Source organism: Pectinophora gossypiella, chromosome 26 (assembly GCF_024362695.1).
Source record: "Pectinophora gossypiella chromosome 26, ilPecGoss1.1, whole genome shotgun sequence".
In the NCBI taxonomy this organism is placed as follows: Eukaryota; Metazoa; Arthropoda; class Insecta; order Lepidoptera; family Gelechiidae; genus Pectinophora; species Pectinophora gossypiella.
The window spans coordinates 3,953,165-3,980,072 of record NC_065429.1 but is presented as its reverse complement, the minus strand read 5'-3'; the positions used below and the strand labels follow the sequence as shown (position 1 = coordinate 3,980,072).

Here is a 26,908-nt window from a genome sequence, read left to right as displayed (position 1 = left end):
AGTTCCAAAGTTTGTAAATTTGTTAGTGCAGTCATCACTAATTGAGAGGTGTAGTATAATTTTCTCCATGCTACTTTTTTAGGGAAAAATAGGGCAGTGGTTTCCCTCTTGCCTTCCGCCCCGCAGTACTCTGTTTGACGCAAGTGGGATGGCGCCCAGAGTAGTCTATTACAAAGCCATACTAGGACTCCTGTCCTCCACCTCTGAATAGTACTGATAGTTACTGCTGCCCTCTGTCAGGTTCCAGGTTACAGTCCCTGTGACTTGCCCCTTCCGTCCTGCATTGCCGTACCGATGGCTATTTGTCTTACTTCATCCACATTCATCAATCGTTTCACACACGCACGCCGGTTCAGAGTAGATCGTACTGAACCTTTTCTAAGGACATCTCCAATTTGGTCAATGTACGTCCTTCTAGGTCTTTCTCTGAGTATTTGGTAATAATCATTATAATTCCATATTAATTATGAAGCTGAAAATTCTGACAACGCATAATATGAGGTCTAACAGAAAGCTCGGTAAGGCGTGAGTACTTAGTTCATCTTGCAATGGATGTAGGTACCTCTGATTACCCCAGTTTGGAGAGTACGGTCACGAGTACTTATATGTATTCACTTTGAAACCATGTCACATTAACTTTTTTGACAAATACAACCGTAAGTCTCATTCAATGTCAAATAAGATAGTGCGACAGGGTTCTAAAGTGGGTACTTACATGATATTTCTCATGATTGTACATGGCTAAAGAAATTTGGTCTGCTTTCAGTTTAAGTGCGCTTACGACGTAACTGCTTATCTTTTTTTTCATACGTACGTAGATACTTATAACAAAATCCACCATGCAGGACACAATCACAAACAAAACACAATAGTAACAATATCCACTTCTTCCTCTATATTATGTGACCCAAGGGGCGTGGTCAGCATTGTCGGAGAGCCATTGTAAAACTTTTATACTAAACCGTTTTTGATAGACGCACTTTGAGGGCTGCTTCGTTCCCGAGGCATAGAATAAAGAATAATACAACGTATACAAAATACAAATATACTTTATTGCACCAAAATAAAAGGAAATATTAACGAAAGACTCTTAACTAAGTACATGGCATAATATGACGGTCTTATCACTGAAAGCGATTTCTTCCAAACAACCATAAGACGAGGAAATATGTAAAAAAATATTAATTTTACACCCTCAGACCTGTTGTCTGAAATATTGTACCGGGTGAAAGCCCTGAGCGCTCCCCATTTGTCCGGCCAAGTAGTTAATGCTACATTTGTTAAATTTAAAATAAGTCACGTCAAAAAAAAAGTTTTTCAGATTGACCTTACTACACTTAAGTCCGACACACTCTTTACCGTCATAAGAGACCCACTTACTTCACACTACTGGATCGCCGTCGATCATTACATGAAACTCTATACTATGGCATTAAGTATGAATAGATCTTTAGTATACCGTACTTTGGCACGCGCCTTAAATACCATAGTTTAATTATAGTTTGAGTAGTGAGGAGCTCGGTGGCGCAGCGGTAAACGCGCTCGGTCTGCGATCGTTGAAGTTAAGCAACTTTCGCAAAGGCCGATCATAGGATGGGTGACCACAAAAAAAGTTTTCATCTCGAGCTCCTCCGTGCTTCGAAAGGCACGTTAAGCCGTTGGTCCCGGCTGCATTAGCAGTCGTTAGTAACCACCAATCCGCATTGGGCCCGCGCGGTGGTTTAAGGCCCGATCTCCCTATTCATCCATAGGGAAGGCCCGTGCCTCAGCAGTGGGGACGTTAATGGGATGATGATGATGATGAATTATAGTTTGTTTAGCACGTTTTTATGCTCCAGCGAATGCTACACCGACAAGAACGTGGCTCTTAAATGATAATGATCATCAAATCACTAATTTAGAGGCACGCTCTTGTCGGCGTAGCACTATCCATGCTACTTTTTAGGGAAAAATAGGGCAGTGGTTTCCCTCTTGCCTTCCGCCCCGCAGTACTCTGTCTGACGCGAGTGTGATGGCGCCCAGAGTATTTTTTTTTAAACTCGTACTAGGACTCTTGTCCTCCGCCTCTGAATAGTACTGACAGTTACTGCTGCCCTCTGTCAGGTTCCAGGTTACAGTCCCTGTGACTTGCCCCTTCCGTCCTGCATTGCCGTACCGATGGCTATTTGTCTTACTTCATCCACATTCATCAATCGTTTCATAGACGCACGCCGGTTCAGAGTAGATCGTACTGAACCTTTTCTAAGGACATCTCCAATTTCGTTGCCAGTACGTCCTTCTAGGTCTTTCTCTACCTATTTGGTAATATAATTATATTCCATATTTACGAAGCTGAAACGCATAATATGAGGCCTAACAGAAATCTCGGTAAGGCGTAGGTACTTAGTCCGCCTCTGAATAGTACTGTCAGTAACTGCTGCCCTTTGTCAGCTAATATTACCTACTTATATAATCTAGTAATAAAATTATAAACTATGCACATCCATTTTAACCTTATTGGTATTAAACTAGCTTTAAAGTAATCTAATTCATTATCGAACAACACAAACTCTACAGGGGGTTGTCTAAATTGCAGTAATCTTCCAATAACCGACGCAGCGGGAATTGAACACCCTTTATAAACTGCACAAGGCATCTATTACCCTGTTTTAAAGTGTATTTGTTTTCGGGTATGATTCGCTACTTGGGCCCGCGTGATGGTTTAAGGCCCGATCTCCCTATCCATCCATAGGGAAGGCCCGTGCCCCAGCAGTGGGGACGTTAATGGGCTGATGATGATGATGATGAGTGTGTGTGTAAAATGAGATTGTTTGTATGAAGTATCCGGGGTGTGGTTATGTTAAGGTGAAATCGATGAACCATAATGGTTACGAAGGTGTTGGCAGAGATCATCGAATAAAACTACGCGGTCAAAGTATAGACTTCACACTAACTTCTTGCAGACAAGTGGTGAGTTCAACAATGGACCGGGCTGGTGTGGCAAAAAGTCAGCATATTTGTCCCACAGGCTGACGAAGGAGGTATGCGAGGTAAAAAATGCAGACATATCTGAGCTGGCGGCGTATCAAAGCGAGCCTGCGCTTGCGACCGTCGATATGCGCTGTTTGGACTGAGGATAGGGCTTGTCGGCTTAAATATAACATTACATAGCATTACGCTTATATCCCCAAAGAGATAGGCAGAAGTATTTATATATGTAATAACAGCCTATATACGTCCCACTGCTGGGCACAGGCCAATCTATAATCAATCGGAAGGGGTATAGAGCATATTTCACCACGTTGCTCCTTTGGTGATGGTATTTGTGCTAGTAGACCGGGAGCAACGGCTTTAACGTGCCTTCCGAAGCACGGAATCGTCTTAATTTTTCGGACAACCAGGTCATTCAGCTTACAATGTGTGTGCGCTTTGTCTTGTGATTTGACAATTTTCTATCTGTTATCTGTTTCTTTCTTTCATTCAATTTCCTAGTCGAACAAAGAACAGTCTCCCAAGGTAATTTCGGATAGTGCCCCCATCGCGCATCGAACCTGGATCTCCAGATTGCGAGCCCATTACTCTAACCACTAGACCACGTAGAGAAGATGACACGCGGACGTGAAGATGGGCCGCGGACACTTGTTTATGGAGATTAGTTGTCTATATGTTATAGGAGGTCACTGATTCAAACTTGTAGTGTAATAGTGAGCAAGCAGTACTTACCTTTACCATGATGTCAAACTGCTACAGATACGGAACACTGGTCACAAGTTTGTCTGGAAAAAAAAGAACTTGTTTTTTTTGCCAATATCACACCTCAGACACTTCATAGAAAACACCTCGTTTTGCACAGACACTACACATTGACATTATCGTACACGCGCATCTGTGTGTGTGACGTTTGACTCCATGTGATTGAAGACGAAACCATGTCCGAGGGGGGTGAGGTAAACCTAGCTCAGACGCTGGTGGGGAGCGGAGAGTTGCCGTTCTATACGCATTACGCTATACGCAGTATTATTCCTTATTCTATGCCAATATGCAAGTTCTTTTTTACCGTAACATTATGAATGTTTTTTTTTCTGTCAACCTTTAACTTAACCACTATTAATTGGGTCGTAGTTGATATTAAAATTTGTGTGGACACAACTACGATAGTGTTATATATATTTTTTTTGACGTGACTTATTGTAGATTTGCCGCAGATGGCATTAACTACTTGGCCGGACGAACGGGGATCGCTGAAGGCTCTCACCCGGTACAACGTTTAAGACAACAGGCCTGAGGGTGCCCAGTTGGGCGCGATCCTCGGCTCAGGGCGTCGTCTGAGAGGAAAAATATTTGAAATAATTAATCGACCCTAGTGGGTCGATAGCGATAGGCGCTGATTGAGGGAAGTCGTCGACCACGCCGGCGGGGTCGGTATCGGGGGATAACGTTATACTTAGTTATTTATTTACGTTATTATCAGAAAAATATTATATTATTACGAATAAAAATTGACATTTTACAGTGGGTATTAAAAATCTCATACAGTCGTATCTGGATTCGAACCCGTGACTTTAGTTACAATGAAAGTCTTATAAGCACTCCAAACTTTACCATCCCTAGCGTCTTCCACCATACACCTTACCACAATATTTTGCGCAGCTTGATATTTACGTTAACAATAAATTTTACTCAATGTACTCCGCACTGAAATTACGATTGCGTCTCTCACCGTCCGTCTGTCCAATCCCTTACGTAGCTAGCACTTAGCTGTGATATAAGACAAAAGAATATAGGGTGTTTTTTTTAAGTTGGAAGACGGGGAAAGTTTATTGCTTATATGGTGTCAGAGTAATATAAAACGCGTCTTCTTCTATCGTGTCGTATCGTAGAGTATCGACTTCATCAACCCTGGTGTCAGGGTTTGATTTAACCGCCAAAGGCCCCTGACATGGCTCATGTAACTATTACTTACTTACATCAGTAAGTAGTAACCGGGACCAACTTTCGGATAATCTGGTGATCAGCCTGTAATGTTCTAACCAAACTAGGGATCACAAAGTGATTTTTGTGACATGTCCCCACCGGGATTCGAACCCGGGGCCTCCGGATCGTGAGTCCAAGCTCAACCACTGCACCACAGAGGCCGTTTTTTCGATTTACCGCACATGGCATATGGCATATGGCATAACTACTTGGCCGGACAGTCAGTTAATAAAATCAGGAATGAACAACGCAGAATTCCAAACTCTTTTAATTTAATAACAATTTTACTTTACGTCTTTATTAATACTGGTTTCATAGACAGATGTGGCAGAAAAAAAGTTTTTTATTTCTTTTGTGTAGCTATTGTACGGACCCTTTGCTGTTTTATTATTTTTTAAAAGGGTCCCGTGGGCGGGCACTTCCGTTCCTACCTTATTCAGTTAGTAATATATTTTTAGGGCACCTTTTATTATTTTTTTCGTTAAAAAATGCGACACTTTAGGTGAGTGGGCGTCGTGTTCGCGCATATGGCGTGTTCCGTTTCTGTTAACATGAACTTACGACTATATCCCAATTGGGGTAGGCAGGGGTACATCAATTGCAAGATGAACTAAGCAACACCTCACCGGGCTTTCTGTTAGACCAACGTGATAGGCAGTGAGCCTTTTTTTAAACTACTTGGCCGAACAAAAGGTGAACCGTGTTAACATAACAACATAACAATGCATCACGCCTGTATCCCCACAGATGTAGGCAGAGGTGTATAGTTTATACGCCAACTCGTCAAGTACGGTCACGACCATTAATATGTATACACTTTGGTACCATGTCACATTAACTTTTTTGACAAATTGAACTGTAAGTCTCACTAAATGTCAAATATGTTAGCGCGACAGAGTCCTAAAGTGGGTACATTATATTGCTCGTGACTGTAGGTATGTTCAAGTCCAAACTACTTAATAGGGGGCGAGCCTTTTGCAATTAACCGGGCACAAATCCTGGAAACCACGTGATATCGAACATCTATGAACAAAATTGGTTTAGGCCTGTTCTGGATTCGAACCTGCGACCTCAAAGTGAGAGGCAAGCGTTCTACCAACTGGGCCTATCACGGCTTTAAACATGAATTAAAACTCATAACGTCGAGTTCATGTGGTTTACGGACCGAGTATGGATTCGAACCTATGACACTACGATTTAAGCCACGCATTCTCCGATCAGGGCTATAACGAATTTTTCCAGTGTTACAAGTTGGCGATATAATGTTGCTATTTGAAATGGTTTTTTAGTGTTCTTACACGTGGTCAAATTTAGGACGTCTTCAAATTAGCAGCATAGTTGCAACGCTAACAATCTCCGTGGTTTAGTGGTTAGAACGTTAGTCTCGCGATTTGGTCCCGGGTTCGATACTAGGTGAGGAAATAATCACAAAATTCTCTCTGTGATATGGTTAGGACATTGCAGGTTGAACATCAGATTGTTCGAAAGTAAGATGGTCTGTGCTTCAGAGTGCACGTTAAGCGGAGTCCTGGCTACTATTTACTTAAGTAGGTATGTAGTCTACTGCGGCCTGACACCAGGATTTATGAGATCGGTCACTGACCTTAGGTCCCACACGAGAGAAGTTCACGTGAGTTTATTATAGTGAACAAGCAGTACTTACCTTTAGCATGACGTCAAATTGTACTATAGATACGGAACATCTGGTCACAAGTTTGTCTGAAAAAAAAAAGAACTTGTTTTTTTTCTCCAATAGCCAGTTTTTTTACCGTAACAATGTAAATGCTTGTTTTCTGTCAACCTTTAACGTAACCACTATTAATTGGGTCGTAGTCGGTATTTGTAGATATAACTACGATAATGTTATAGTTAGTTACGTTATTATCAGAAAAATGTTAAATTATTAGGAATAAAAAATAAAAATTGACATTTTACAGTGGGCATTAAATATTTTTGGAAAACCAAATTCATTAATTTAAAATTTAAAATTTGAAATTAGTGTACCGAATTCATATTTTATAATTGATTGTAATGTGTTGCTGAACGAAAATTCGGAAGCGTTTCTTTTTTACATGTTTATATGAGAAGTAAGTAGACAAGTACCTAATACCTACATAATTAAGTGCACTAGACTTACTTACCTCTTGTTCGGTTATAAACTATGATTCTTTCTTCATAATACTTAACGACAACTATCTATAGCAAATATTCGTTCCTAACTGTGATTTAATTATCGATATATCGCCTTATTTCCGAATAAAATGTATAAAATGCACTCTCAACTTCGCCTTTATAATCAAAAGTCTAATATCACCCACAAAATAAGTCATTGTGAGAAAATGTTGAAGTACCCACATATTTGACACAAAAAATAACAATGACGCCGATTCGGCTACTAACTTAATTTTACTCTAATTAGACAGGAGTAAAACTAGCTCTATCTCTTGCTTGCACGTATTGTAAGAGAAGGACGGCAATAGTTTAAGAGCTGCCAAACTGAAATTAGGTTAAGTTTGCGGCCGCGAATATTCAAAAATGCCATAATTGAATTGAACTACCCTAATGTATTTTTAATTTTATGATTACAATGAGAGCAGGACAGATATATAGTGTATCGCTTAGTGTGAAAAGGACGAGTTATACTTATGACACTAATCATGATTGAAGATAGAATATAATATAAAATGATTTGCGTAGTAGATAAGGAAAATACAATTGACCCTCATCGCATTAATCGGCCACATTGAAGCAATTCATCTAAAAAGCAATATTGCAATTTGTCATTTGCGCATACTTACTTCTAAAAGTAAGTGAGCAATATCAATAAACGTCAAATAGCAATATTGATTTTTCAGGTGAATTGCTTCAATGTGGCCTTTTAACCCCTTAAGTGGTAATTTACAATTAATTATGGTAATTTTGTCTAACCTGCATGTAAGTTTGCAAATATTACAATTATAAAAAAATATATATATGTTTTTTTCTTTATAAATAAGTAGTTTTACATCCTCAAACATCTCAAACCATAGTGCACGTATAAAGAATATTTATTTATAACCCGGACCGTCGTTAACCCGTAAACATACGCGAAGTCCATAGTGTCCGCGCACATACCCACTGGTACGACGTCGGGACAAAAACAAAAATCTCTTTGTACGCACCGCGGCAAAAACCGCGCGACTCGACGATTCAATAAAGGATATAATTGGCGACCGCCATTTTAATTGCAGTTTGCAGTTGCTCGCCGTTGCATTTTTCGCCATCGTGTTGCTGGTGCAGTTTACGGGAAATAGGTTTGTTGTTGATTGTTTATTACACATACATAAGGTCACGCCTGTTTTTTTTTTCTTGCTCTTGACTTCGTTTTTCCACGAGGAGAAGAAGAGATCGATGTTGGAACGAGCTTACCCAGAAAATGCCTATTCACCCGTGATTTAAAGGACCCCAGGTTATAAGATACAGGAAACACCGACGCCGGCAGCTCATTCCATTCCTTGGCTGTGCGAATTTGGCAAGGTGAGCAATGTCAACAATTAATAGCAAATACCAATTTTGTTTTTTAAAGTGAATTGCTTCAATGTGGCACTTTTAACTCCCCTGTTTTTATGTACGTATTTTATTCAAGTCTGACAATAGCTAAATGAAGATAATTAAGAGTGTGACTAGGTATAGGTATAATTATGTAAATAAAAATACAAAGTTGCATGTTTTTCTCTTTTTATTTGACAAAAGAAATTAATTCATTTTTTCTTATTTCCTTTCCTTATATAATACATTGTAGTTATAAAGTTAATTATTCTATCTACCTATATTTATATGTATATTTATTTCTCTATATATTACAAAAAAATATTTACATTTTTAATTCATCCCGTAAAGACCCTTTAGAAATAAAAATATAATATTATATAGGTATATAGTCTGTTCGAAAAAATTAGGTCTTATCTAAACTGTACGGAATTTATTAAAATAAATATATGTCCTAATTCTTAAAAGCGTGAAACTATGTAAAGTTTTTATTTAAAAGTTTTAGTTTTCAGTATTTTTTATTGAATTTTGTATAAATTCCGTACAGTGAGCGCAGACCTTTATGAAAAATACATTTTGAAAAGACTATAGTGTGTACAGATTGCAGAAGAAATTAGAAATAAAAATATTCATAGCTTAAATAAAGCAGTTTTGCATTTAGAACACAATTTTGCACGAAATCTAATAAAACCCCCATTTTAGGGGCTGAAAATTTATTTTTTCTACAAAAAACAAAATAACTTAAAATGATTTATCACAACAGACTGGTTTGTGTTCCCGTTTTCATTTTTTATTTCTTTAAAATTTAATTTAATAAATAAATAAAAGATTTCAGTTTAAAGCTGTTTTTTCCAAAAAGTAGATTCATCCACAATATGCTCGGTAGCATCTGTCAAAAGTACAGTAGGCAGCATTTAAATAAGACTGAAAACTTTGATTTGCTAAATTTACTTTTTTGTAGGTATTAAATTACTAGTAACTGACCATAGTTTGTTAAAAACAATTTGTAAATCAATTACGGGAAAGACAAATAAATATTGACAGTAAAAAGATAAACAATCAACATTGAATTAAAAGAATTACACCCAAGTGTTTATTAGCCAATTGTATAAGAACATTATCGCGTGATATTTGAAACAACCAATCAGAAACGCGGAATACGATGTGATTCTATTTTTGATTGATAAACCCTGTGTTCAAAACGCTTTCTGATTGGTCGAATATCAGGTTATTATTTTTATTGGCTAGGAACCATACAATAGTACGAGGCATGGACCAATAAATTAAAAAAGTTTTTTATATTTGTAATTAGGATAGTCTACTTAAATATAAATCGAGGTGACATTAAACTGAAAATTAAAAAAAAGAAAAACAAAATGTACAAAAATCTATAAGTAAATAGATATTTTTTCAATACTCTAGTCCATACCCCGTATTTTTTAACATTTAACGCGTAACATGTACAGTTATTTTTAAACAATTATTCCCTATTTATATTAATTATAAAAATGTACAATGATTTTTATTTCTATTAAATATTTTTTCTTACAATTAAAGTTGGTTGTGCCGATACAAGTAACGTATTTCACATTTAAAAGAGGGACGCCATTTTGCTTCCGCCATTTTGAACGTAATTTTACACTTACATTTTTTTATTTATGATCTCAGTGATAAAATCCGACGGTAGTTAGACAGCAGGCCAAACCCTGTTGACAAAGAAATATTTTTTGATTAAAAACTTGATAACAATAAATTAAGTCAAGAAAATTTGGCCTTTATCAAATTATCACACACCACTTAATTCTGAAACATTTTAACGTATGAAAACAAGATGGCGTAATCAAAATGGCGGTCTAAACTGTCAAACGCTAGTTTTCAAATTTAGAAAATGACGATACATTCGACAGATGCTATCATTCCTAGAAAATGAGGTAATTTTGTTACTAGCTGAAAATAGAAATGAATTCTTAATTTAAAAAACATCAAAATTTAATAATTAGGAAGTTTAAAAAATATATTTGACAATCAGCATGCCATAGGTAGAAGTACCAAAAATTAAACAATTATACTTTGAAGGTTTGTGAAATCAATATCAAAAGTCGATTCCGATCAACAGCCAGTAACGAAAATAGCCTCAGATAGACGAGACAGTAGACCAAAATAGATTTTAACTAGGACTAATAGTAATCCAGTCTTCAGCTATCGGGTCCATTGTATTCTGTTGGGCCCGGATACGGGTTTCTTAGCCCCATTCTGTGGAACAACGATAACCCGTTGTCTCTGCAAGGATAAAAAGATGATGGTCATTTACTTTTTCCTCAAACATTGCTTGTAATGAAGATAGAAACATTCTTATTTTAGGACACCACATATTACGTATATATGTTTGTCTTACTCTACTTGTGATATTTTTTAATTCAACTGTATTCTACAGTTTCTCACCATAATCATATCATAACATCATCACCAGCCCATTAACGTCCCCACTGCCAGGGCACTGGCCTTCCCTATGGATGGATAGGGAGATCGGGCCTTAAACCACCACGCGGGCCCAGGCCGGATTGATGGTTAATAACGACTGCTAATGCAGACGGGACCAACGGCTTAACGTGCCTTACCATAATCATAAATCAAGTCCATTCTTAATCACACCAGTTACGTCACATTCTATCTTAAAATCACACTTTACTTAAAAGCTAAAAGCCACAAAGTACTTAAGTGAGCAAGTAGAGGTTATTGTCTTGGTATTAAGAGTATCAGAGATTCTAACTACAATCATAAGTCACGTCTATAATAGTAATATAAGTCTCAATCCACATTCTTGCTCAAATCACACGCTACTTGGTATTATCTTAAACTAGTCACAAGATACTTACGTAAGTAATAATAAAAGTACTGCTGAATATAGTGAAGTTAAGTCCATCCTATCTCAAGTTACGTTCACAAGGTAAAAGTCACAAAGTAGCGAGAGCAGTATATCACGTAGTGAAGTCAAGTCCAATAGTAGTCACACTCTATCTCAAATCACACTCTACTTAAACGCTTAAAATCACACTCTACTTAAAGCACAAAGTACTTACGTGAGCAAGCCAGGGTTGGCGTCAGCTTGGTACCAGGAGTACTGCGGCACGTAGGGCGGGTGCGGCTGCGGCGCCCCCTGGTGGTGCAGCGCGTGCGCGGCGTGCGCGCCCTTCATGTCCCACGGGCCGGGAGGCGCGCCCTGCGAAATAGGGCTCCGGTTAATAATGTTATTTGGGTAATTTAAGGGTGTAAATATTATGGTCTGTATAATTGTATATAAGGATAGTTTCGTTTGGTCGATTGTGATTTATTAAAACATTTATTTAAAGCATTTAAAACAAATTTGTCACTTATGAAAATAAAAAAATAAAAAAAAGTAATAAAAAAAATTATTTATTAACACTTTCGGCTGACCGGACGGCTATTTAAAAAAATGTATTATGACACATTAATTTTCCATACAAAATTAGGAGCCGCTGAAGGACGTTCTGATTTTGTTATAAGCAAGAATAATGTGAAAGGCACAAACGTTACTAAACGTCGTCGTATATAAGCGTTCTATCATAACCGTTATACTACGATCATTAGTAAAAGGACCAACGTCTAACAACGTCAACGTTTATAGAAGTTGCGTCACATGTGGGTAACATAATGTTTACAGTTTAAATAAATGTTTGTGGTAGTTTACGTGATGATAAAAAAAGTCTTCTCCTAATCCTTTTATCCTCTGTTGAGATATAGGGCTCCAATACAGCTTTCTTTATCTACTACTATTGTCTAATGTAATTTAATTGTTCTTGATGTGTGCAATGCTTTTGATGTTTATATAAATTATCATATCAGAAAACCTAAAATCGAGACAAAACAGTTCTGGTCAAACTTGAATTAAATAAATAAATTTCATTCATTCCTTGGACGTTAGAGATAGTGTAAATGAACATTGAGGTTTTAAAAGTAGTTGATGTTTTTCTTTCAGTTTTTTGCCCCACTGGATAAACTAAAATTTGGGTAGATATTTATTATATTCATAATATAACATTGTTTAAGTATATGACGTTTTTAGGCGACCAATACCACTTATATTTTCGTTACTTTTCACGCACAATTTGACAACCAAACTAAAACGTAACCCAAATCAAACGAAACCACTTCAACTCTAATTTGATTAACTTTAATTAACAGGAGAGTATTTTCAAATAACCCTACTATCTGTTTGGGTTAATCTGCTAAAAGTGAGGAGTGCCGGCGCGGCGTGCCCTATAAAATGGCCTCCACTCAGCTAATCATAAAATATCATGTATCTACTACAAACACGCAACAAGTGTGGTGTTGTCTTTGTTAAATTTCGTTTAACACTTCCAAGGACAGAACGTCTAATGACGTTCCGATTCCAAGATGTCATAATATTACCTATTATGAACCATCAATGACCCATGATCTCTGTTCGTGAAAGGGTTAACTATGCTGTTCTGAGCCCATCCTCTGCTGTCTTAATTTTTGTACCGAGTGAGAGTCCTCAGCGCTCCCCATTTGTCCGGCAAAGTAGTTAATGGCATTTGCGACAAACCTACATGAACTCACGTCAAGAAAAATGTCTTTCCGGGCGTGTCGTAAAATCTGACAGAAGGATTGAGTCCTCAATTGTCATGAGCGATAGACTGATCCTTGTCACTATAAATTTCTCATATCTTAGGACTTCCTATCAACAGATTTTGTGCTCGTGTGTCTGCCTACCCGACTAAGGATGACGGGAGTCAGTTTACAGATGTAAGTATATTATTATATTATTACTAGAACAAATCTCTAATCACACAGAAGATTACCCTGGATTTCTTTTTTCTTTTGTCTTTTTGCTTTTTTCGAATTATTCTGTCAACCCCCTAGCATTATCCCCTTTTTCACAGGGTCCGCTTACCTAACCTAACGATTGGACAGGTCCGGTTTTTTACAGAAGCGACTGCCTGTCTGACCTTCCAACCTGCGAAGGGAAAACCAACCCAATACAGGTTAGGTCATATATCTCCGAAAATGCATTTCTCGGGAATCTGGATTTCCTCACGATGTTTTCCTTCACCACTGAGAACGTGATAATCATTTATGATCCAACCATGAATTCGAAAACAAATTCGACAATCATTGGCTTAGGCCTGTGCTGGATTCGAACCTGCGACCTCAAAGTGAGAGGCAAGCGTTCTACCAACTGAGTTACCACGGGTTTTTATGGTCCTCCTTGTCTCATCTCTGTGCTCGAATGTGACTGGTAGGAAACCACCACTACCAACTGAGCTACTTCTAGCCGATTACGGCGAAACAAATAAACGAAGAAGAACAACGCTACTAAGAGACGAGAAGTTAAGGTAACGCTCTTCAGAGCATATTGCCAGTCCTTTTACACGTGCAGTCTGTGGGTGGATTACACGTGTCGGGCAAACAGCGATCTGCGCGTCCAGTATAATAACGCTTTCAGGATATTGTTGAGGTTGCCGCGATATTGCAGCACCTCTGGTATGTTCACTGAGGCCCACAGAGATGGTTTTGCAGCAATCATGCAGAAACGTTGTGCGTCGCTTCTCACGCGGACTCGAGCCAGCCCCAACAGTATCCTGAAGACGTTATGTGATAGGTGGGACTCCCCCCTTCTAAAAAGGTAAAAAGGTGGATGGAGCTTCACACTTTATACGTAAGTTTGTATGATCGCCCGAATAATGTCTTACTAACACTAGTTTATAAGTCTTTTTGTATACTAACATTTTATGGAGTTTGTCCGAAATAAACGATTTTTATTTATTTAAAAAAAATGTTGAAGGTAATACTTACATAACCGACCCTCGGGTCCCATGACTGCTGGTGAGGAGGCTTCACGTCGCACGAGGACCCGTCGGGCGACCGGCCTGCCGTCGGCTGCAATCATAACGCGTAGCTTAGATATATGGACTTATACGGAAGGTTCCAGAAAAGAAAATGAACTCCAGATGACATTAGAAAGAAAGAAATTAATAAAAACACACAAATAAATAAATAAAAAAAAAACACAGCGTTTGAGATGAACATCAAAAGAATTCGCTTTGCACTGACAGAACAATATTTAGAAAAGCGTATTTAAAGTATAGAAGAGGCAAGATGGTTGAACACTCAATAAGCCAAGACGAATTTATTAAAAACATCAAAGAAGGCAAGATAAGAGAAGATAGACAAGATAAACAAATGTTTCTGATTAGATATTTTTATATCCAATTTCATAAAGCAAAAAAAAGTAGCAAAGGAATAATTAACTGAAGAGTTTCTTACATATCCGACCTTTACATCCCAGGACGGCTGCGGGGGTTGTTTCACATCCCAGGGGGTAGCCGTGGGGGAGAGTCCGGGGGACAACTCAGACACCGGGGTGGAGCTGGGCGTGGGGGAGTGCGCCTGCGCAGCCCCCCCGCCCTGATACGCTGAGGGAGAGTGCTGGGACCCGCTCGAGCTGCCGCCGCCACCTGTGGAAACATTTGTGGTTAGTTATATTTTTGGGATGGAGTATAACCTCCTTTTTTGAAGTCGGTTAGAAAAATGTTTAATAACTACAATACTAATGCTCATGATTTTGTGTTAATATCGTGCTTCGGAAGGCACGTTAAGCCGTTGGTCCCGGTTGCATTAGCAGTCGTTAATAACCACCAATCCGCACTGGGCCTGCGTGGTGGTTTAAGGCCCGATCTTCCTATCCATCCATAGGGAAGGCCCGTGCCCCTGCAGTGGGGACGTTAATGGGCTGGTGATGATGATGATGATCAAGTGGAATTATTAAATTCCATACTCAGGATCATGAGCTGAATCATCCCCATCAGTATTCGTTACAATGTCACTTACACGGTTACACCCCGTACAAGTATGGTAACGGGTACCTACTAATATGTATGTACACTTTGATACCATGTCACATTTACTTTTTTGACAAATTAAACCGTAAGTCTCATTAAATGTCAAAGATGATAAGTGCGACAGGGTTCCTACAAGTAGCCGTAAGGATACGTATGGGTGTTAGTGACACTGTAATGAAAACTGAGAGGGATAATTCAGATCGTGATTCTGAGTTAATATCAAGTGGAATTTTCCGTCGAATCTTATTACCCTTTTTTTCTTATTTTGATTTCGGTTTTTACACATACATACATACAAAAACACACAACTCTAATTCCTATTGGGGTTGATAGAGCCGAAAGTCATCTTTTTTAGTTTTTTTTTTGCGTCTAATGAGTTTTAATTATTAGGATTTGTGAAAAAAAAAATTCACAAACTGTCCAGGTACTACCTGACTCACCGTGCAGCAGCTGGTTGTTGTTGGGGGGGCTCCCGGGAGCGAGGCCGAGGCTCGGGGGCGGAGCACCCACCTGGGCCGCCTTCATCATCTTCTTGTACTTGCTGCGCCGGTTCTGGAACCAGATCTTGACCTGGGAACAAATGATGATGAGGTTAAATTCCAATTCAAAATATTTAGATGGTTACAAAGATGGTGGTTTTGGTATTTACCATTCATAAAAGACTAAACTCTGATGAAAGATGAAGGATAACAGCATACAGGGTGTTAATGACATCGTAACGAATACTAAAGGGGATGATTCAGACCATGATTCTGAGTTAATATCAAGTCGAATTTTCCGTCGCAAAATTCATGATTTTTTTTTAGTTTATTTAAATTATTTTTATTTCTATACGTTTGCGTTGGTTCCACTTGATATTAACTCAGAATAATGAGCTGAATCATCCCTCTCAATATTCGTTACGATGTCACTAACACCCCGTGCAAGTACATACAGATAGCCTACAAGTAGGTATGGGTGTTAGTGACACCGTAACGAATACTGAGGGGGGTGATTCAGACCATTATTCTGAGTTAATATCGAGTAGAATTTTCCATTGCGACAGTATAGATGGTACTTTCACCTTTTTGTATTTTATGTGTTCTCGGAAATAAATTCGTGACAGATAGAATACCATCATTATGTCCCAACTATAAATCTGTCTATGGTCTTACATACAAAAAAAAACACAATAACACATTATGGTACATAAAAATTAACTACGATTTTTCAGACGAATTTGGAGTCAGTGGTCAAGATTCGAACCCACGACCACAACACAAGTCACGCGTCTTCTCAACTGAAGTGTCATGGCTTTTATAGCATCATAAATACTAGTAATTAAACCAATTGGTCGTTTCTGAGCGTTTCAATTAAGATGGCCGATCTGCCGAGATTGTTGCAGTAACGAAACGCATCGCAAGCTTACTAATATTTGTGTGTTAGTGTTGTATTGGCAACCTTAGACTAAAAGAAATACAAAAATATACTTAATTGCACCAAAATAAAAGGAAATATTTACAAAAGACTCTTTTTTATTATGGAATACAAAGAAAAAATAACAATACTTACAGTTGAAATAACAAGTCTGTTACCTATCTTAGGTGAGACATTTTTAAGTATTTTTTTAAGTTTTTAATAATTCCAAGTGGATTATATCGTCGAAACCCGTTTGAGGTTTAGCGGTGTTGTTTTTCTGATCACGGTGCTGTAAATAGGAGTGAGTTCATTTATTCTATTTTCTCAGTGGGAAATGAAAATCTTATCGTGGGTAATGAATGTCGAATATCTAAAAATATGGCTACTACTTTCCCAGGCAAATGGGCGGTGCTGAGGGTTCTCATCCGGTATTTAGGACTCGGCCGGTAAGCACTCAATGAGATATTGACCACACCGGCGGGGTCGGTATCTTTTTAAAAACACTCTAACCGTTATAAAACCATCAAAAGCAGCAGGAAACGTAGAGAATTCTCCTCCATATTTACTGGAGAGGCGAGCATCCTGTATGTACGGTTTGTACACTATATAGAGGGTGTGCTGTATACAGGGTGTAGCGTGAACGTGGGCGGGCCTGAGGGGTGCGCACTTACCGTTACTACACCGTTACTGACATAGAGATGGGACGATATCGACAAAATTTGGAAAAAATAAATCGTTTCGAAGTTTATGGTGAAAAGGTTAAAGTTATAATAATGCATTATAGTTGGCTGCCTTTTGTGCTACCTGTTTTGATGTGTTTTATTGGTTTATATGTATTCATTTTGTGGAATCAAATATTGTTATTGTATTGTATTATTAAAGCGAAATGTATCGTAATTATTAAAATTATTATTATCCACAAAATTAATTCGACACAACTTAAAAATTTAATAATATTTAAGGCCTATTAACAAAATAAATTATTGAAAATTTTATCGTCGATTTACAATAATTGTATCACCTTAATTGAGTTGTCAGGTGTCATACGAGCACATGTTATAATTACATGATTGTTATGTTATGTTGTTATATAACAAGCAAAATGAACTGGTTCAATTCGTGATAATTATTTAACAAAAATTATAGACCTATGTTATATTGTAACTTAATAATGGAATTTTGATTTTATTTTACTTAAAGCACACCCCGGACATTTCATACAACCTCGTTTTACACAGATACCACACATTGACGTTATCGTGCACGCGCATCTGTGTGTGTGTGACGTCTGACGCTATACGATTCAAGTCTAAACTATGTTCGAGGGCGGTGAGGTAAACCTAGCTCAGATGCTGGTGGGGAGCGAAGAGTTGCCGTTCTATACGTAGTATTATTCCTTATTCTATGCTTAGCTTAAAGTCAACTCACAAATCGATTTAATTTTCTCATTGTTAATAATGTAACAAGTTTTTTTTTATATAAAATATACATACAGTCCTCAAAAAACCATCGAAACATCTCGTAAGTTTATGTTCCGTACGGATCATCAGATAGATCGTGAGCCCACCACTCAACCACTGGACCACGGAGGCTGTCGTATTGACAAGTCATAATAATTCTATGAGGAGCTCGGTGGCGCAGCGGTAAACGCGCTCGGTCTGCGATTGTTAAAGTTAAGCAACTTTCGCAAAGGCCGGTCATAGGATGGGTCACCACAAAAAAAAAGCTTTCATCTCGGGCTCCTCCGTGCTTCGGAAGGCACGTTAAGCCGTTGGTCCCGGCTGCATTAGCAGTCGTTAATAACCATCAATCCGCACTGGGCCCGCGTGATGGTTTAAGGCCCGATCTCCCTATCCATCCATAAGGAAGGCCCGTGCCCCAGCAGTGGGGACGTTAATGGGCTGATGATGAAGATGATGATGATGAATAATTCTATGCAGAATCCGCGACACTAGCACCGCGGACGCGGGACTTCTTTCGTGATATGGGCTATTATTTTATACATTGTTATTTTTAGTCTTCGTTTTGCAATAAGCCGGTTAATGTGCTCCGGAATCTGAACAAGTTTAATTTACGATGAAATGTTGCAAACATTAGATGACATTGTAAGTAAAATGTATCGTAATGGGTACTTAGTAGTTTTTTGTTTCGAGTAATAATGCATGACGTTAGTAAGTACCATGTTATTATATAATATATGTTTCCTTTTTTATAAATATCTTATCTTTCATAATGTCCTTCAGCATCATTATTTTACTTCTTTTTTTTTGAAGGAAAGACCGGAAGGGGAAGACCAAAAAGAGCTTACGTGGAACAGATTAAAGAAAAGGTTAACGTCGTGTCGAGGGAAGTCAAGGAATTGGCCTTTGATAGACTGGAATGGAAAATCCAACACCGACAAGAGCGTGGCTCTTAAATTGATGATAATAATATATTATTTGTATAATTCTATTTGTATAATTTAGCTATTTATCTAAACAATTGCGTATTCTTACACTGCAAATGTTGTGTGTACCTATAATTGGTTTATGTAACAGTCTTATTCCTGATGTGATTTTTATACTCTCTTTCTCAATTTACATATGATTTATCCCTAATTTTTTTTTGGCATTTCTTCCAGATAAACTTGGACAGCCTGAAAAAAACTCAATGGGCTGATAACTTTTATTTTCATTAATGTTTTTTTATGAATAAAATATATCCCCATTCATCGGTGTCGATATGATTCCCGTCATTCGGTCCCCTCCCTACACCCCACCTACAACGCACCCTCCGAGGTCGCAGGGCGAGAAGTAACTTAACCCCGATGTACCTAACTTATTGTATTGGTATTCAATTCAATTCTGCTAAGGTTAATTTATCTTCACGCGATTTAGCTTTTTGGGGTAGGTTGAGTAATAAAATACGTTTCTAGATTTTAATTGTTTTGTTAATAAATTGCAAAAGCATTTTTAAATAAATTTCGTCTTATATAGGTTACGAACACTTTGGTACCATGCCACATTAACTGTTTTGACAAATTGAACTGTAAGTCACACTAAATGTCAAATATGTTAAAGCGACGGGGTTCTAAAGTGAGTATATGATATGGCTCATGACATAATTAATAAAAAAAATTTTTTTTTTATAGATTTTATAGATAAAATAACATCACACCTGTATCCCCAAAGGGGTAGGCAGAGGTGTATACACTCATGTAATAGGAGACGAAGCTATTGTCATTAACCGGGCACAATTTATTTGGTAAATAAATATTTTTTACTTTTTTTTACAAATCCTGGCAAGCACGTGATATAAATTCTCCACGCTAAGTTTTTAGTTAATATACAATATATTATAATCATGTAATAAAGTAATTCATCTTCACTAATTTAAGAGCCTCGCTCTTGTCAGTGTAGCATTCTCCATGCTACTTTTTAGGGGAAAATATAGCAGTTGTTTCCCGTTTGCCTTCTGCCCCAAAAAGTTATTCATAAGTATATAAAATATCTATTGACTTTTGAAGAAGATTTTATTTTTTCATCAAATATCCAATTTTTATAACTTTTATAGTTTAGTCGTCTTATGGGCGATAGGCTGATCCCTTATCACCATAAGGTTCATCATATCCAGCTTACGACATCGTATCAAAAGTGGCTGCAAGTTGTCTTTGATTACTTGTGGCTCTGCCCACCCCATTAGGGATTACGGGCGTGAGTTTATGTATGTGTATGTATGTTTATAGTTTAAATACCAAGTTATTGACATTGGCACGAAAACGCCGATTGATTATTTTAATAGACAGACCATGATGAAACTCGATTTTATAACGTTTAAAACACACGGGTTTAATATAAACGGGTACAAAACCCATAGATGATTGTTCGTACAGCTAACGACACAATATTTTGAAATATACGAAATTTTTTTAAAGCACATAAATAGTTTTGACAATTTAAAAAAAATAACGCTCATTTTTTTTAACGCGTTTGTACTTTTGTATGATTTCAAATAAAAATAAATGAAAATCTGTTTATAAATGACGAACTTCAGAGGTTACAAACATTAAAAATAATACGCCAAATTGAAAACTCTTCCTTTTTTGAAATAAGTACTTAAATAAATAAAAATTAAATTCTTCCCTGCACACAAAATCTGACCCGCAAGACTCACTTTTACAACACTGTGTGAATCAATCTTAAAAGTTAAATCCAAAGTCATCTGCTGACAACTGTTGTTTTTAAAAATAAAATAAAAAATAAAGAGACAAGATGGCGGCGACATATGGGTCGGTGACCACAATGGAATTATTTCCCCAACAATACATATTTTTGTAGCCGTTGTAGTCAGTCACGCATACTTTCTGGTTGCGGTATTTTTGTTCGGTCTGTACCTACTTTGGAGGGGGCATTGTACGACTATATCCCAATTGGGGTAGTCAGAGTACATACGTCGCAAGATGAACTAAGTACCAACACATCTCTCTGAGCTTTGTGTTAGACCAACGTGATAGGTGGTGAGCCGTATCGCCGTCTATAATGGACGAGGTAAATTGTGTGAGTGTGAAAGAGAAATGTTTGTATTGATAAAACTCAAAAACTACTGGGCCGATTTCGAAAATGATTTCAACATTAGAATGCTACATTATTCCTGAAAAACATAGGCTATATTTATTAAAAGAAAAAATAAGGTTCCCCACTAAATTTGACTCTTAAAAAGTAAATGCCCGCTCGTGCGAACTGTTTTATTTTTTTAATTTTATGTTATTGTACCAAATAACTCTAAAACCAACTTAACTTTCGAGACTATTTCAACACTTTTTTCCTGTCCAAACCGAGATCGAACCTGGATCTCACGAGTACAATAACTATTTTTTTAATAAAAAAAAAGTTTCGTCAAGGCTGGCTACTGTCTGCGCAAGTCGGATACTGTAGATGCTGTACATAGCTTAGTACATATAGTAGCTACAGGGTGCTCAGAAAACTATGGGAATGTCGAAAAATAAAAAATAAATATATCTATAAAACTGTCAAGTTAAATTTGTTAAAAATGAAATACTTAATCAAAGAATCTTCTGAAATAAAAAAAGTTTTTCTTTTTTTTAATTTAAGTAACTTACAGCTTCACGCTTGTATCCCTGAAGGGGTAGGCAGAGCTTTAAAGTACACATCAACGTTATCAATCCATACATACGTACATACATAAACTCACGCCCGTAATCCCTAATGGGGTGGGCAGAGCCACAAGTAATCAAAGACAACTTGCAGCCACTGTTGATACGTTGTCGCAAGCTGGATATGATAAACCTTATGGTAAGGGATCAGCCTATCGTCCATAACATTAGTTCATCATGTCAACCATCGATCAATATCAATTTATCAATCCATCAATTCCCATAAACTAACCGACACAAACTTAAACCCAAAAATATATTTATTCTGTAGGTAACATACATTTTGAACCTATTCATTTTATAATGGTTATGAGCTACGGTGATAGCTGATATATAAAAAGTGAAAAATGTTACTATATGAAAAAAAAAAACAAATACTTCGCTCGAGAGAAAGCTTTTTATTGTATTTTCACCAACAAGAACAAGACATAACAAAAAACCAAAACAAGATACGAAAAACGAAGAAATATAAAAAAAAAAACATGTATAAAAGACTCCGGGTGAGAGCCTTCAGCGCTCCCCATTTGTCCGGCCAAGTAGTTAATGTCATCTACGGCAAATCTACAATAAGTCACGTCAAAAAAAAGTATAAAAAAGACTATAAAACCTGCGGATAGTTCGCAAACAATGGTTGTTTTGGTTGGCCGTCTTATCCGCCTAAAGCTGCTTCTTAAATAATATAGCCAAGGAAAAGTAAGTACAAGAAAATATTACATTATATTCAATATCTCCTATACTTAAAGGTTGCCTGGCAAAGATTGCTACTTAGCAATAAGGCCGCCTATTGTACTCATTCTATTTCTCTTTTGTTTTGTATTTTGTTTTTTCCTGTTTGTGCAATAAAGTATTTGTTATATTATGTTATATTAAGAGAAAACCTCGACAAATTTCCGTGCACCCTGTAGCACCGAGGCGAACCTACCGGCGGCGTGTTCAAAGCGCGCTCGGCATAACCGGGATGGTTGAGAGGACTCCGTTACTGAACAACTATTCAACCACTTCAATGGAGTCGCTCAAGTTACCAACACTATACCTAGTTATATTTAATATAGTTAAGCTATGTATCAATGGCTACTGTAATGTATGTTGGATTTATTTCTACTAATACTTTAGATAAAGATAATCAAGGTTAGCCCAGTTGGTAGAACGCTTGTCTCTCACATTGAGGTCGCAGGTTCGAATCCAGCACAGGCCTAAACCAATGATAGACGAATTAGTTTTCTAATTCATGTTTGGATCATAAATGATTATCACGTGCTCAGCGGTAAAGGAAAACTTCGCGAGGAATGCATTTTCGGAGGTATGTGACCTAACAAGTATTGGGCTGGTTTTCCCTTCGCGGGTTGGAAGGTCAGACAGGCAGTCGCTAACGAATATAATAACATTAATATATCTTACAACAACATCTGTCAGTGTCGAAGTGATCGGAAAACAAACTAAAAATAAGTACCTGTAATTATATTTGTTACATGAGTCATGGCGGCTCATTAATAACCCTGACACCAGGGTTGATGGGGTTGGTAATCCACCTCACAACCCACACAATAGAAGAAGATTATATTTCTACGTTTTTTATGAACTCCTAGGGCCCTGTGCCGCTTTTCCTCAGCTATACAGATTGAGAAGTCAGTAGGCGGATAAGATGTCCAACATAACATAATATATTCATATTGACGATTCAAATTGTAACATTGTTACCCACTGAATAAATATTGGTATTTTTTAAGTTACGTGTTTTTTATTTAGTGGTTCTCGCTTGAGATTTGCCTTTCATAAACATATAAAACATAAACAGCCTATACACGTCTCACTGCTGGGCACAGGACTCCCAGCATACTTCACCACGCTGCTCCACTGCATTTGCCTTTCTCTCTCTCTCTATTTAAGAGCCGCGCTCTGGTCGGTGGAGCAATTGCCATTCCTCTCTTCCTCCCGCCAAAACCTTCACCTCCCGATACGACACGACCTGCACCTTCTCTTTTATTTGTTTCATAAAAATGTTATCCTAGGTCTACTCCTTCCTCTCTTCCCTTCAATTTTTCCTTCTATAATGTTTGTTATAAATGAATCGTGTCGTATCAGGTGGCCAATCATATTTCCTCTCCGGTTCTCTATAATCTTCAATATGGTTCTCTTTTCTTCAACTCTCTCCAGCACTTTTTCATTTGACACCATTTCAGTCCAGCTTATACCCTCCATCCTTCGCCAACACCACATCTCAAACGCTTCCAATCTCTCTCTGTCTCTCTGTGTCATAGTCCACGTTTCACTTCCATAGAGTGCAATGCTCCAAATATATGATTTAATAAACCGTTTCCTTATTTTTAATGATATGTTTTTGGTTTTCAAAATTCCTTTGCCTTTCATTTTTTAGCTGAATACCTGCACCTTACGGTTCATCCTATCCATCGTAGGACTTCGTATATAAAGAGGCTATAAATTGTCATCTGATCAGTTGTCGCTCAGCTTAGTCCTATAAGGGCTGCACGTGCTCCTTTCCTTTCTTTCCTGGTAAAAAACCATTTGGAAACCTGTCCACGACCTAATTCCACACAAACAAAATAAAGGCAGCTACACACCGTTTCAATCACGACTCAATTTGTGAATGGCTACACATAAATTTTAATTAAAAACTGTATTAATATTAATGCGGCCAATAGTGCATAACGCGGTTCTCGAGAAAAAAAATGGCTCATACAAAACTGCATGCCTTGGACATTGAGTGATGTAGAGACTACAAAGTTTTTTTTTTGTTTTTTTTTTTTTTTACAGTAGCACTGGCAAATGAGGCACAAGTGGAGTAGGTTTCTAGGGTTGACAAGGACGTTTAGTTTTTAATTAAAAACTAAAACTAAAGAGTTGACGAATTTTTGCTTTGGTTTTAAATTATTTATTTTCTTACTTTTCTTAAACGATGTTTGTACGAAAAATGCATTATAATACGAGTACAAGCTAAAACTCGAATCCCGGTGGGGACATGTCACAAAAATTACTTTGTGATCCCTAGTTTGTTTAGGACATTACAGGCTGTTCACCTGATTGTTCAAAAAGCAAGACGATCCGAGCTTCGGAAGGCACGTTAAACCGTTAGTCCCGGTTACTACTTACTGATATAAGTAAGTAGTCGTTACATGAGCCATGTCAGGGGTCTTTGGCGGCTCAATAATAATCCTGACGCCAGAGTTGATGAGGTTGGTAATTCACCTCACAATCCACACGATAGAAGAAGAAAGAAAACCTTATACCTAAACGCTAGAGTATTTTCTTTCTTAAACGCAATGGCCTATAGCAAAATATATTTTATTTTTTACATACACAGCCTTCTGTCTACTGACACAACTACGCACAACATCGATATGCTAATAATGTGCATAAATACATAGACAATTATGAGATCGACCAGATAGCAGAAACTGTATCAATTCCTATCATGTTTATGTATATTACATGGTAATATTTTATGTATGAATGTGTGTATGTATGTATGGCTGAGCTTTCAACGTAATGTATGAAGTCATTAGGAATGAATGAGTTGTGTGACTCAGGTTCTATGTATGACTGTTTGATGATATATACATAAACTTACGTCTTGTCCTCACCGGGGTAGGCAGAGACTATGGAATTATGTTTGATTACAACAATATTAATTGGTTAATATTATGTTTCTGAAATGAGTAGATTAGTAAGTAGGCTGGTAAATTAATAGTCTGAATTAAATCCTGGTAAAAGATAGATAATATTCAGAACTTGTCCATCAGAAAGTAGTGTACTATCAGATACTTATCTGATGGATAGACTAAGGGTCATAGGCCAGAGAAATCAAATTTTATCTATTGATAAGATAGAATAAAACAACTTTCATACTGATAAAATAGGTTAATCGTTATCTATACGTATGTATAAAAAAAAAATCCGTGATGTTGAGGTTGCCTGGAAGAAATTGCTACTTAAGCAATAAGGCCGCGTTAAGTACCGCGTATTTGTGTGTTAATGTTTATGTTATAATATTTTTTTTGTGTGCAATAAAGTTTTTTATTGCATACATAACATAACATAAACAGCCTATATACGTCCCACTGCTGGGCACAGGCGTCCCCTCAACCAACCGGAGGGGGTATGGAGCATACTCCACCACGCTGCTCCAATGCGGGTTGGTCGAGGTGTTTTTACGGCTAATAGCCGGGACCAACGGCTTAACGTGCCCTCCGAATCATCTTACTTTTTCGGACAATCAGATGATTCAAGCCTGGACAATCTCATAAAGTGATTTCGACAATATCATTTTTTTGTATTGCATTGCAAGAAAATATTTTTTTATGTAAAATTACTCTCTATAGATTTCGCAAGCCGTTTGGCACAAATGCGTCGGCACATCAAGCATCTAAAGGCGGCTGCAGACGCGCGGTTGTCATGGCCCGAGATTTATATCGCCCGCGACTGATAGAATACTAATAACAACATTTACTATGGGAAAAATGTCGCGGTTTTTATCTACTACGACCGAGAAATTAGACATACGTCACCTGACTTGGTAGTTTTGAGATTGATGAGTTGAGCTCCTCGTATGATCGAGTGAGAGACTTGAAATGTTCCATGATGGTTTTCATGCCAAGAAAATGATTTATTTTTAACGGCCTCCGTGGTCCAGTGGTTTGTGCGTTGGTCTCACGATCCGGAGTCCCGGTGGGGACATATCACAAAAATAACTATGTGATCCCTAGTTGGGTTAGGATATTACAGGCTGATCACCTGATTGTCCGACAGTAAGATGATCCGTGCTTCGGAAGGCACGTTAAGCTGTTGGTCCCGGTTACTACTTACTGGTGTAAGTATGTAGTCGTTACATGAGCCATGTCAGGGGCCTTTGGCGGCTCAATGATAACCTTGACACTAGGGTTGATGAGGTTGGTAATCCACCTCACAACCCACACGATAAGAAGAAGAAGATTTATAAGGCATGGCTGTGGTAGCGTTAACTTTTTGAACAACACGT

The 26,908-nt window shown here is 37.7% G+C and overlaps 2 protein-coding genes and 1 long non-coding RNA gene across 9 annotated transcripts in view; 1 reads left to right on the top strand and 2 right to left on the bottom strand.

Moving 5' to 3' along the window:
• LOC126378516 (LHFPL tetraspan subfamily member 2 protein) overlaps positions 1–26,908 on the top strand; it is a 492,824-nt gene that overhangs the window by 120,385 nt on the left and 345,531 nt on the right. The window lies entirely within an intron of this gene.
• On the bottom strand, positions 3,713–7,246 carry LOC126378593 (uncharacterized). Its single transcript, XR_007568118.1, has 3 exons — positions 7,095–7,246; positions 6,617–6,672; positions 3,713–3,755 (listed from the first exon to the last, which is right to left on the bottom strand). It is a non-coding gene; the product is annotated as an uncharacterized LOC126378593 (long non-coding RNA).
• Positions 8,654–26,908, bottom strand: part of LOC126378433 (homeotic protein distal-less) — a 146,173-nt gene continuing 127,918 nt past the window's right edge. For 2 of the 6 annotated variants that reach the window (XM_050026790.1, XM_050026796.1), the window contains exons 4-8: positions 15,797–15,935; positions 14,791–14,981; positions 14,320–14,403; positions 11,562–11,701; positions 8,654–10,761 (exon numbers count right to left, since the gene is read on the bottom strand). In XM_050026790.1, coding sequence (XP_049882747.1) covers positions 10,677–10,761; positions 11,562–11,701; positions 14,320–14,403; positions 14,791–14,981; positions 15,797–15,935 — 639 coding nt within the window. In that variant the 3' untranslated portion in view covers positions 8,654–10,676. The remainder of the gene's footprint in view (positions 10,762–11,561; positions 11,702–14,319; positions 14,404–14,790; positions 14,982–15,796; positions 15,936–26,908) is intronic. The other 4 variants (XM_050026792.1, XM_050026793.1, XM_050026791.1 and 1 more) reach the window with 4 other exon arrangements.